This window comes from Macrobrachium rosenbergii, chromosome 14, assembly GCF_040412425.1.
Source record: "Macrobrachium rosenbergii isolate ZJJX-2024 chromosome 14, ASM4041242v1, whole genome shotgun sequence".
Classification (NCBI taxonomy): domain Eukaryota; kingdom Metazoa; phylum Arthropoda; class Malacostraca; order Decapoda; family Palaemonidae; genus Macrobrachium; species Macrobrachium rosenbergii.
In genome coordinates, this window is record NC_089754.1 from 33,424,884 (window position 1) to 33,437,722 (window position 12,839).

General features: G+C 35.3%; 1 protein-coding gene across 2 annotated transcripts in view; it reads left to right on the forward strand.

Moving 5' to 3' along the window:
• LOC136845605 (dynein intermediate chain 2, ciliary-like) overlaps positions 1-12,839 on the forward strand; it is a 187,653-nt gene that overhangs the window by 172,144 nt on the left and 2,670 nt on the right. The window contains exons 4-11 of one of the 2 annotated variants that reach the window (XM_067115768.1): positions 4,310-4,465; positions 6,340-6,478; positions 7,022-7,325; positions 8,950-9,107; positions 9,518-9,682; positions 11,537-11,681; positions 11,969-12,130; positions 12,600-12,721. In XM_067115768.1, the coding sequence (XP_066971869.1) occupies positions 4,310-4,465; positions 6,340-6,478; positions 7,022-7,325; positions 8,950-9,107; positions 9,518-9,682; positions 11,537-11,681; positions 11,969-12,130; positions 12,600-12,721 (1,351 nt within the window). Of the gene's footprint in view, positions 1-4,309; positions 4,466-6,324; positions 6,479-7,021; positions 7,326-8,949; positions 9,108-9,517; positions 9,683-11,536; positions 11,682-11,968; positions 12,131-12,599; positions 12,722-12,839 lie in introns of both variants that reach the window. The other variant, XM_067115767.1, reaches the window with a different exon arrangement.

The window sequence follows — 12,839 nt, forward strand, 5'->3', positions numbered from 1 at the left end:
CTTCGGATCCTACTTTTATGATCGTTATTTTCCTTGAATCAAGTCTCATAAAATAGCAGATTTACCAGTATTCTGGATGCTGTGATTATACCCCGCAGAATAAAAGACTGGAAGCTTTTTTCGGGTGAATGTTACATAATTTTCATGATTTTATGTGTTCTCTCTCTCTCTCTCTCTCTCTCTCTCTCTCTCTCTCTCTCTCTCTCTCTCACTTTTCCAGAATTTTGTTGCCGTGTAATCCGAAGGAAGAAAATTAGTAATTATTGGAGTGACAACGGTAAAATAATTAACTAGACTAGAATAATTATTGGTGTTAATGCAACGATTATCTGTGAGTTATTTAGGTTTTTCCCATATTATCTAGGTGTTAATTGTCCTTGATGAAAAATATTTTTCGTCACAGTTATCGCGACTTTAATTCGTTAAGTTTATTTTCTCTCTCTCTCTCTCTCTCTCTCTCTCTCTCTCTCTCTCTCTCTCTCTCTCTCTCTCTCTCTCTCTCTCTCTCTTGTGTTAATGCAACGTACTGTGAGTTATATATATATAGTTGTTAACTTGATGAAAAATATTTTTTGTGTGTATGTATACTGTATATATGTATGTATATATATGTATATAATACATGTATAATATATATATGCTTATACAAAGGATACCCGCAGGACAGCAAATCAGTCAGATGTATCAAGAACTGAGGGCAGTGTTGTCTTGAAACGTCGGCACAAATAAAGATGATTTTATGTACCAGTCTGTTTCCACTGCCCTCAATACTTATACAAATATATACACATACACTGAAACATCAAAATATATCGGCATACTTCATAATCTTTCATATTCGGGGAAAAGTCGCCACAAGATAAATCTTTTCCCTGGAAGAAGAAGAATATATCACATGATGGTTAAAACCATTTGCCTCGGGGAAGCCAATAAAAATGATTACCGTATCACGAAAACATCGTCTGACCTCATGTGACCTACCCTATTTCGATTCAGTTTCTTGTGTTTTCGTTTCAGTTGTTGTTAAAGGGTTGTTTTATGTTCCCTTCAGATATTTCCGTTGTATTTTGTAGGTATACGGACAGAAAACGGTGAAATATGATTTTAAAGGTCATATACAGAATGGATGTTTTTGTATGGGGACAGAAAATCGTGAGAGAATATATTAAAGGTTACATAAAGAAAGTAGGTATCTTTGGGAATGAATGAATTGAAGTATATATAAACAAAGATTGATGACATAGGACAGAAAATAATGAGAGTTTAAGTGAAGAAGGTAGTGATCTTTGGGAGTGAGTGAGGTTGACTAAGGGTTGATGAATGAATATGTAAATCATTCATTCTCGGATTGCAGAAAAATGGCCGTTGCTTTCCATCGGTTACTCGGCTCCGGAATTCTCTTTCTGCTTCGGCATTTATAACCTTTTACAATCTTTCTTCTTTTAATATACTTAATATACTTGAGTATACTTTGTAGTATAAATCGTTGTGGTCCTCCAAATTCAAATACATCTGTTTAGTCACCTATCCAAAAGATAAATGACTAGACTGTTTGATATTTTCCTTGCATTATATTGATAATTTATTCAACTACATATACTGACACACACACACACACATATGTGCGTGAGGGTTGATGTATATGTCTGTAATGTAATAAGATGCTAACTGTAAAATGAAATATATACTTTATAAAAGGCTTTTATGAGAATATTACATGAAGGAAGCAAATAAGAGGCTTACCTGTATCATTTCTATTGCTTTTGCAATTTGTCAATAAAAGTCACAACCAAACAGGCATCATCGTATAAAGTTAAGCTATTGTTCAGACGTAAAACTAGCCTTAATCTTCAATAAGCTGCAATTTTATTTCAGGTATTCTTGGAACAGCCGAGGCAAATTCTGATGAAAAAATTATACAGTACAAACAATCTTATACAATTAGAGTGCAATGCAGTTTCGTTCCAAATTAATTTCTTAGAACGGGGGGGGTTTGAAGAAGGAATCTTTAGTCAGGAAAGAGAATTCTGAATCATTTTACGTGAAGGATTAGAAAAGTATTTTTACGTGTTTTCGATTGTTGAAATTAATGGGAAAGAAAATAGTTTTTTTCGCTATGAGACGTGCAATTTCATTATATATATATATATATATATATATATATATATATATATATATATATATATATATATATAGATATATATATATATTTACATATGTATGCATATACGGGTAGATATGTGTGTTATTCTTAACAAAGGAATAGAAAAGTATTTTTACGTGTTTTATGTTAGTTCAAATTAATGGGAAAGAAAACAGTTTTTCAACTGTGAGACGTGCAATTTCATTATATATATATATATATATATATATATATATATATATATATATATATATATATAGATAGATAGATAGATAGATATAGATATATTTATATATATATATATATATATATATATATACACACACACATATATGCATATATGGATAGATATGTGTGTGCATATATGGATAGATATGTGTGTGTCATTCTTAACAACTACCATCTTTACTATCTCCAAGAGTACTAGGAGACATTGAGAGACATCAATAACTGCAGTGTTTAGGCAACATCTGGGTTAAATCAATGACAAGATATGGAGAAAACCTTTATTCTCCCTTTCTGTATCCTCTGATATAAATCTCCTTTGATGGCCGACTTCAGCAAGAGAGAGAGAGAGACAGAGAGAGAGAGAAAGGTTAACCCCATTATCGGAACACCATCTGTCAAACGGTAGTTATGGTTTTCAAAATAAAGATTTCAGTCAGTCCAGTGTTCGTGTTGGTCTATTATCTTCGCATGTCGTAGGGTATAAATGGGAGAGAGAGAGAGAGAGAGAGAGAGAGAGAGAGAGAGAGAGAGAGAGCAAGTTTCCCAGGCCGCGGATATCCATGTCGTTTGGCACGTAACCAAAAACAGCAGACAATTTCCCCAGATATCAATTCTCTTCGAAATGTCATCACTGACCCATAATCGGTCATTTAATATTGATTGTCTGTCGTTTTAAACCGCATCTGTGGTTGAATCAATTCTCTTTGAAATTATGTTTGGCTAGAATGATACAGTCAGGCAGTTTTGAGGTGATTTGCATTATAGAAGACTGGATATCTTTTAATGCTAATTCGTTTTCTGACAGATTCCATTTTTCCTCGTAATATTAGACGTTTAATCTGACGTGTCTTTCGCAGGGGTAAGAATAATCAAAGACGCAATTTAGCCTTTTATTTATTTATTCATCCATTTTTGTATGTGGAAGACAGAAGATTGGCAGAGCTGAGTGATGCAAGAGTGGAATGGGTTAGGGTAAGTTAGAAATTGCTTGTGGAATCGATTGTGGAGGACGCAAGGAGGGAAATTAAGCTTGAAAAAAGGAACGACATCAATAGTTCATGGGGTTACATGTGAGATGCTGAGGTAATGTGGTGATAAGGTGATTGAGTGGCTGACCAAGGTTTGTAAGGTAATCCGGAGTGACAGGAGTAACTTTTCATAAGTGTAAAGGTAAAGGCTATAGAGGTGACTTACTATACGGGGGAAGATGTATGGTAAGATTTTGATTGAAAAAGTAAGACAGATGGTAGAGGGACTGATAAGGAAAGAGCCGTGTACTTTTAGACAATAACGAATGCATAGTATAGATGGTTAGTTGTGAAGAATGTATGTATATGTATATATATATATATATATATATATATATATATATATATATATATATATATATATATATATATATATATATATATATGTATGTATGTATAACTGAATCACGAAAATATGGGACGTGATGAATATAAATAAAGACAAAATTCACGAAGGAACGAAAGGACTATAAGTCGAAAGGTCTTGCAGCACTCCATTGTTTCTCTTTCCTTCGTGGATTTTGTCTTTATATATATATATATATATATATATATATATATATATATATATATATATATATATAATATATATATATATATATATATAAATAGAGAGAGAGAGAGAGAGAGAGAGAGAGGACAGCTTCACTATATGGAATTCCTGGTACTGATCCACCTTACCATGGTACATTTGCAAAATGCTTATAGTTATGACTAGTAAAACCAAACAGTATTTTCATTGGCGACCTGAATTAAGTCTATCATTCACTCACACACTCTCTTGGCCGTTTCTGGAATCCCTCGACATTTTATTTTCTCTCCTTTCAGCAATTCCTCATCAGCTTTTGGTCAATTGCGGAATTCCTCGACAGAACCTCCCCCTAAACTATTTTATTTTCTCCCCCGTCAGCAATTCCTCATCCCCGATGTTGCAGCGCCTGAGGATGATCGCCAAGTTGTCCAGAATCCTCGGGAAGGATGTAGCCAGCACCAAAGGAAGACCCAGGCTTGTGGATACTAGAGCCAGGCCTGCCATGCAGAACAGGAAACTGAAACTTCTGAAAAAGTAAGACCACATTCTCTCTCTCTCTCTCTCTCTCTCTCTCTCTCTCTCTCTCTCTCTCTCTCTCTCTCTCTCTCTCTCTCTCAAGTTCCTTAGCCTCTTCTAGTGTAGAGTGATATTTGAAATCTAATTATTATTATTATTATTATTATTATTATTATTATTATTATTATTATTATTATTATTATCTCTCTCTCTCTCTCTCTCTCTCTCTCTCTCTCTCTCTCTCTCTCTCTCTCTCTCTCTCTCTCTCAAGTTCCTTAGCCTTTTCTAGTGTAGAATGATAGTTGAAATCTAGTTATTATTATTATTATTATTATTATTATTATTATTATTATTATTATTATTAAGAAAAGTCTACTGTGTTGGTCTGCTAGGAATGCGGAGTATATATAAAGACTAATATTAATTGATTCTCTGGATTACAAAACTGGCGTTACAACAACTATGGTCATTGGCGCTGGAAATGTTACTATTTATGCATAGTTTGTTTTAGCGGAATATGAAATCTAGGGGAAGAGTCATGAATATAGATTATACTGAAAGATTCTGGGAACTGACAACAGAGCTATTTACAGGACGAGAAGTTTGTATGTTTGTACATATGCATACATAATTAAAAAATATTTCCTGGACACCGTCAGTATCATTAACATCGTGAAGTGGATACACATGGATACATGAAGAACTGGTTTGGTTTTACGCTAAAACATAGGATCAGAACAGTGCAACATCAAAATTTATCTTCAGTTTTGTTTTTCCTGAAAAACCTGATACATGAAATTCCTGGTTTTACTAGAATATTGAGGAGTTACTAGAATATTTAACCAGTTTCTGTACATTAATTACATTATCTACTGGTTTTACTAGAATATTGAGAAGTTACTAGAATATTTAACTAGTTTCCGTACATTAACTACATTATCTACTGGTTTTACTAGAATACTGAGGAGATACTAGAATATTTAGCAAGTTTATTACTTGCCTTACCAGAATATTTAGCCAGTTTATGAATATTAGCTACAGTTTTTATTGAAGCTACGCCCTGTAGGGCGGCGGTGCCGTCAGTGCACCTCATGCGGTGCACTGTAGGCATTACTGAAGGTTCTTTGCAGTGTCCCTTCGGCCCCTAGCTGCAACCCCTTTCATTCCTTTTACTGTACCTCCGTTCATATTCACTTTCTTCCGTCTTACTTTCCACCCTCTCCTAACAAGTGGTTTATGGTGCAACTGCGAGGTTTTCGTCCTGTTGCACCTTTCAAACCTTTCTACTCATAATTTTCCTTTCAGCGCTGAGTAACCTTATAGGTCCCAGCGCTTGGCCTTCGGCCAAAGTACTATATTCCTTATTGGAGTTACTAGAATATTTAGTAAGTTTATTGAGTAAGTGTATGAATATAACCTATATTACTAACTGGAGCCAGGAGAATGTTTAGCAAATTTATTACCGGTTTACTAGGATATTTAGCAAGTTTAATACCGGAATTACTAGAATATTTAGCAAGTTTATTACCGGAGTCACTAGAATATTTAGCAAGTTTATTACCGGAGTTACTAGATTATTTAGCAAATTTATTACCGGAGTTACTAGAATATTTAGCAAGTTTAATACCGGAATTACTAGAATATTTAGCAAATATATTACCGGAGTTACTAGAATATTTATCAAGTTTATTACCGGAGTTACTAGAATATTTAACAGATTTATTAATATTAGCTACAATATTTACTGGCGTGTCCCTTCACGTACAACAACAATCCCACACTCACTCACTGACATCCACACCAAACCTGGATTTGGGGGCAGTTACAACAATCTCCCCTTGCAAATCACCCCTTCTTTAATCGCATTTATCTTCAAGTGCCTTATTGTGTAGAATGCGGACGGCCTTGGGGAAGAAGAGCAAACCGAAGAAGCCCAAGAACAACAAACTGAAGGACTCCAAGTACTGGAAGAAGTTCGCCGAGAAGAAGCCCATGCAGATGGTCTGCTTCAACCTTCTGCAGGATGAGGAGGTGAGGTGGTCGGACTATAGGTTTTGTGTTTGTTTTTTCAAGTTCGTAAATTACCATAGTTGTAAGGTGGTATGTTTTTTCAGTTAGGTTGTATGCGGAATTTTGAAAATTTCGTTCTCTCTCTCTTTCTCACACACACATTATATATATATATATATATATATATATATATATATATATATATATATATATATATATATATATATATATATATATATATATAGAGAGAGAGAGAGAGAGAGAGAGAGAGAGAGAGAGAGAGAGAGAGAGAGAGAGAGAGAGAGAGAGGGGAGAGAATAAATATTTAAGCAATATAATGACTAGGCAAATAATTGAAGAAGTATTGATCTGCTATCTGATTTTATAAATGGGCTCATACATTTTGTACCGTAATTCACTTTTAAACAGCAATTTACAGTCACTGTAGCATACTTTATTCATTTTTACAATTTTTCTGAGATCTGAGCAATGTATATCTTGGTGCCTTTTTTTACCTATGGGCCCTTTTCATTGCTGCTGTGTATCTCCCTTCATCTCCTTCAGGAGGAACCCGAAGAAAACGAGCCGGAGATCTTGATCTCCCTCTGCACTAAGTTCGTCTCTGTGTCAGACGAACTCGTCTACGACTTCAGCACAGGTTATTACAAGCAGGTGGTACACAACGACCCTCTGCAGAATCTCCTCTACATCCCTTCCAAGATCCACCTGAAGGGTGAGAAGCCCATCGTGGAGGAGGAAGAAGAAGAGGTGGCGAGAGGAACCCGGAAGAAAATGGAAGAGGACGACAGTGTTTACTTCTTGGACTTCCAGCAGCCACAACACGACGATGAGTCTTCGGAATCTGAAGGTTAGAACAAGTAGGTAGAGAGGTGCACCATGATATGAGGAAAAACAGTTTTTGTGTGGGAAACTTTGTAAGTCTTTTGCTGGCAGATAGAGCACTCTGAAGGGCCCCATGATCTGTGAGTTAATTAGCACTCTGAAGGGTCCCATATTCTGTGAATTCATGAGCACTCTAAAGGGCCCCAGATTTTGTTAATTAATGAGCACTCTCAAGGGTCCCCTTTTCTGTGAGTTAATGAGCACTCTCAAGGGTCCCATGTTCTGTGGATTAACGAGCACTCTCAGTGGTCCTCTGTTCCGTGAATTAATAAGCACTCTCAAGGTTTCCATGTTCCGTGGATTGAATTAATGAGTACTGTGAAGGGTTCCATATTCTGTGAATTAATAAGCAATCTGAAGGGTCCCATATTCTGTGAATTAATGAGCACTCTGAAGGGTCTCCGGTTCTGTGAATTAACGAGCACTTTAAATTATCCCGTGTTCTATGAATTATTGATCACTCTGAAGGGTCCCATATTCTGTGAATTAATAAGCACTCTGAAAGGTCCCATATTCTGTGAATTAATGAGCACTGAAGGGTTTCCTGCACTATGAATTAATGAAGGAATCAAACCAAGCATAGTTTGTCGTAATTGTTTTAGCTTTAGGGTACAATATGAAGACAAATTCAGAATAATGAGCTATTAATGGTGCTGATACCAGGAGCATACTGTGTGGGACATACCCTTCTCAAAACTGAGGAAATAAATAAAAGTAGGTGGTTTTCTGTCTCAGGCCTTTGCTTTTGTTCATCATGTTTCTTCACAGATGAGAAATAAAACAAAAAACAATTATGCTCTGGCCATTACATCCTTTATTGATTGCATCTGTGGGTCATACGTTCCTCCTCGTGAGTATGAGACCCAGTAATTTTCCTTAGATGTAATTGTGGGATTATCATTCTATCTCTTTATTTTTTTATCTTATGTATCACCCTCAAATCGAACAGACTTACCTCGATCGAATTATGTTCGTGGATATTAATTACCATGTAGTCTTTCTTATTGTTCAGTAATTTGTCTTTGCGTGCATTGAGACCCAAATTCATCATGATTAACCTTTTTGCATTGTGGTTCTGTTGTACAGGGTTCGAGTTGTAACGAGCTCTCGTCAAATCTTGTGCATATCCAATTTAAAATGTCATCTTAGATCGAGTCTAAGTCCTAAAAACCATAACATGACTCTTTCCACTGGCAATATCCGCCACTTCTCGAAATGATTACTTTTAAAAAGTGGTATACTGAGACAGGATCTCAGGAATGTTGTAGCAACAGAAATTATTTTGGACAGTCTTCTGTCTTTTGAATATTTTTGCAACATTTTCCCCAAATTTTATTTTTCTGTCTCTTCAGGAATGCTGAATGATTTGAAATCAGGAACATTTCCTGGTTGCTTCATTTGGTACCATTATGAAATGCATGTTTTGTGACACAGTGTTAAATTCAGTCTGCACTGCAGTATTTAACATATTGTCCGTCCCATCGTTCTTCACAGAGAATTCTTTGTTCACCCATCACTTTCATTTGTAACTAAACCTTACACTAAAATTTATATATGTTCCATTCTAAAAGATTCATCATTATCCACAGATTCAGAGTTGGAGGGCCTCAAGGATGACTCACGGCGTGAGTTGGAGGAACTGTATCAAGGAAAAATATCTAAGGAGGAGTTAGCCAAAATAGACTCACAGCCAAATCCTTTCAACTTCAGCGACCGTGTTTCCCAGACCACTAAGATTGTGTACAAGGTATGTGGATCCCTTGACTAAGAATTTTAAGAACTGCATTTACTGAAAGATTCGTCAGAGGTTCGTATCTGGTGTTGTATGTAAACCGTATGTTTAGTTAGACAATCCTGTAGTGATACTGTTACATATATTTATTTTGAATGGTATTTTACAGTTTCCAGTTGCTCACATCAACTTAACATCGTGGGAGCAGATCTTAGTGTTTAGACTGACATCTTGTTGCTTAACATTGTATTTGCTTGATAGATTTACGTACTTATAATAACACTTACAAGAGACAGTTGTATTGTATAAATAATTATATAATTTATTCTACTGCAATCGTCATTTAAGTAAAATCAAGTTAAAAGATCTGGGGAGCCAAGAGAATCTCCCAAGACTTTGTACGATGTCACTTCACTCCTTTCCAGGGCATTGGTATGCAGACCGATCCGCCTCCCGCCACCCGATTTCTCATGAACGTCAGCCCAAACGACATTCACCACGTCTACATGAAAGACCAGGAGGAAAAGCTCAGACGAGAAAGGAAGCGAAGAGAAGATGATGAGAGGGACAGAGGAATGCATGGGAACAAAGTAAGTTTTTCTTAATAGTGTCTCTCCCTCTTAAGGAGGTCAAGGGATTGTATAAACATGGGAGTACTGTTTTCTGGGGATACCCCTTCATAAGTGGGAAATTGATATATATATATATATATATATATATATATATATATATATATATATATATATATATATATATATATATGTATATATTATATATATATATATATATGTATATATATATATATACATGTATATATACACACATATTGTTTATGCATAGTACAGTACCTTACATTTCATTTAGGTTACTGGGTACTGATGTCTCTAAATTTGAGCTAGATAAATTTCTTTATGAGAATCTTCACTAATTAATGTTGTTATTTTTGTAATTTCACAAATAAACATAACAAATGGACTTCACCTAATCATTTTAGTCTATGTATAGTTTTATGCACTGATCACGTTTTCCCTTGGGTTTGCTGAACATTAAAAATAATTTAACTTGCATGGAATAAATATTTTTTTATGTTAGAATAATTGATTTGGTTGTTTAGGTTCCTAAGTGTGATGAATATTAAAAAATTTAACTTGCATGGAATAAATATTTATGTTGCAATAATTTATTTCAGTGTAGAAGTTCTGTCGACTGTTTTTTTTTAAGATTTTAGTCTAGAATAATATAAACCAAATTTTAGTTGTGATAATAAAGCATAGCTGATTTTACATCATAATGCACATATTCTTCGCAAATAAGGAAGGTATAAAGGAAGAGTTCCAACCTGTCTCGACAACAAAGGACCGCAGTGGTCAGAAGGTTAGTTTCAGACAGATAGCTGACGTAGCCTACAGTTATGGTTTGAAGTGGATTTTGAAAATGGCCATTGTGCAGAAAATGCCACATAGGAATTTGCTTAATGTATCATAGATATCCAAAGCTGAGCCCTCAGTATGACCTACAGTTTACAAAACCTTTATATTAATGTAGTTATAAGGGTTAAGTCAGGTTGGAGGGTGTAAACTGACCAAAATCTTGTTTAAACTTGGATGAGTAATTGTTGTGGTACTCTTCTACACAATTTCCATAAGATCTATGCCTCCTGTTTTTGTACAATATTCTTGGCCTTGTGAACCACCTCTCAAGACTTGGTAATTGTGATGTACTGGACTTGTGCCGCAATAAACAGATCAAGATTGCAAGTGTAATCGTGCCATATTGGACATGGTAGTTCATCATATGATGTACAGTCATTTTTCCATTGAAATGCAAAACATGCTGGAATAGTTGTTTATAAGCAGAGTTTTTGTAACTGTACATATCTTCCCATTTCATTGTCCAAGTAATCATCCTATCACAACAGAAGTGAAAGGATTATGTTATGTTTTAGGGGTAGCATCTGGGTAATAAAAAGTTTCCCCGCCTAGTTTTTTTAAAGTATAAGGCCTCTGCTAATTTGAAAAACTATAGTATTTTATTTTTTTAAGTAGTTAACATTGTGCTTACAATCTACTTTTAAAGTGTTGGTCATTTGTTTTCATGATTCTATTACTTATACTTCAGAATTTCTTGACTACAAAACTTGAATGTGCTAACTGATAGCCTAGTGTAAAGCTTTACTCTTTGGGGTCACATGGTGGAAACATGGAGGAAATCACATGGATGTGTATAAGACAGTTTTCCTTGTGTGGTCATTCATTTAGATGCCAAATACAGAATTAGCTTCTCAGATATACCTGTATAAGAGTTTTGGTAGATAATGAGTTTTCCATTTCTTAACAATTAAATGTAAGTGTTCTGTGATATTGTCAGATTGCAAACATGAATGGTTTCTCTGCCAGGCAAGATTCTGACCTTCTTTTCTTTTCTCTCTCTTGTTTTTCCATGAGCCCTTAGATCGTTTCACTCTTTCGATACCTAAAACAACTAAGCCCAAGCTCGGGGAGATGTGTTTCGACTTGGGGCCTCTCAACAGTGTTGCCAAAGTGGTTGAAAGGATGGTCACTCAGAATATTTTTGATGATATCCTGCAAGGTCAGTGTTATATACGTATTGGATTAACAGTAGAGTATAACACTAAAACTGCAGTAAAAGGTACATACTTTATATGTAAGCGAAATGAATATCTTAGAAAAGAGAATAAGCAACATATTAAGTCAAAATCACCGTTGAAAGTATCAGATATACATTATGTCATATAGTTGATATATAGGAGTTCAGCTGGGTATTAAAGTCCTCTCATTTTACTCATATAAATATGATTATGTAATATAAGCCCTAATTAATCATTTAATCCCTTCTTATACCCTTTGAAAGAACAGATTTCAAGTACTGGGAAGACGGAAGTGATGAATACAAACCAATGGATGGCTCATTACTTCCACTTTGGAGATTCAAGTATGACAATACCAAATCACTCATCGTCTCGGAGATCGCTTGGAGCCCCATATTGCCAGATCTCTTCGCTGCTGCTTACATTCCTTGTAAGTCCATCTTTCAGTGTCATTCAACACTGGTCTGATGATTCTACATTAATCTTGAGGTTTAGTGTGTGTCACTTTTCTTTTACCTCTTGGGTACCTTATGTAGTGTTTGAGTTAAGGTAGAGTACAGAACCTGAAGTCCACATGAATATGTACACTAGAGTCATTATCAACTTATATCTCCCTTGATAACCAAGTGGTCGAGTCGACTGTTTATCACTATATCTAAACCCAGGTTTGAACCCTGACCCGAGAAGATGCACTCATCAGTTGTAATTCCATTTGGATATAAATTTTTCCCAAGCACAGTGAATTTGATACCTGATATTTGTGAGTGCACGTATAAAAAGCCACAAGTAACCCATTGATATTGAAACCTCTTTTCCTTAGATATAACTTAAACCAAAGGAATTATATTTTACATATTTTTTGCATGTGTTTATTGGTGATTACATCTTTTGCTCCCTAGGTGAGATAGGAGGCCGTGAAGGTCCAGGAATGATGTGCGTTTACAACCTGAAGAATACTGTTACTCCAGAACGAGTCTTCCGTGCCCCTTGTGGTGTCATCACAGTCCAATTCCACCCCCAGGTAATATTACGTGTCATCATTTCCTTTCTGTTGTTTATTTTCTCTTCTTTAACTAAATAGCAAAACTTTAGGCTACATCCATTAGGCTTCTCGAAAGAAGATGGTGTGCCTTAGAAAT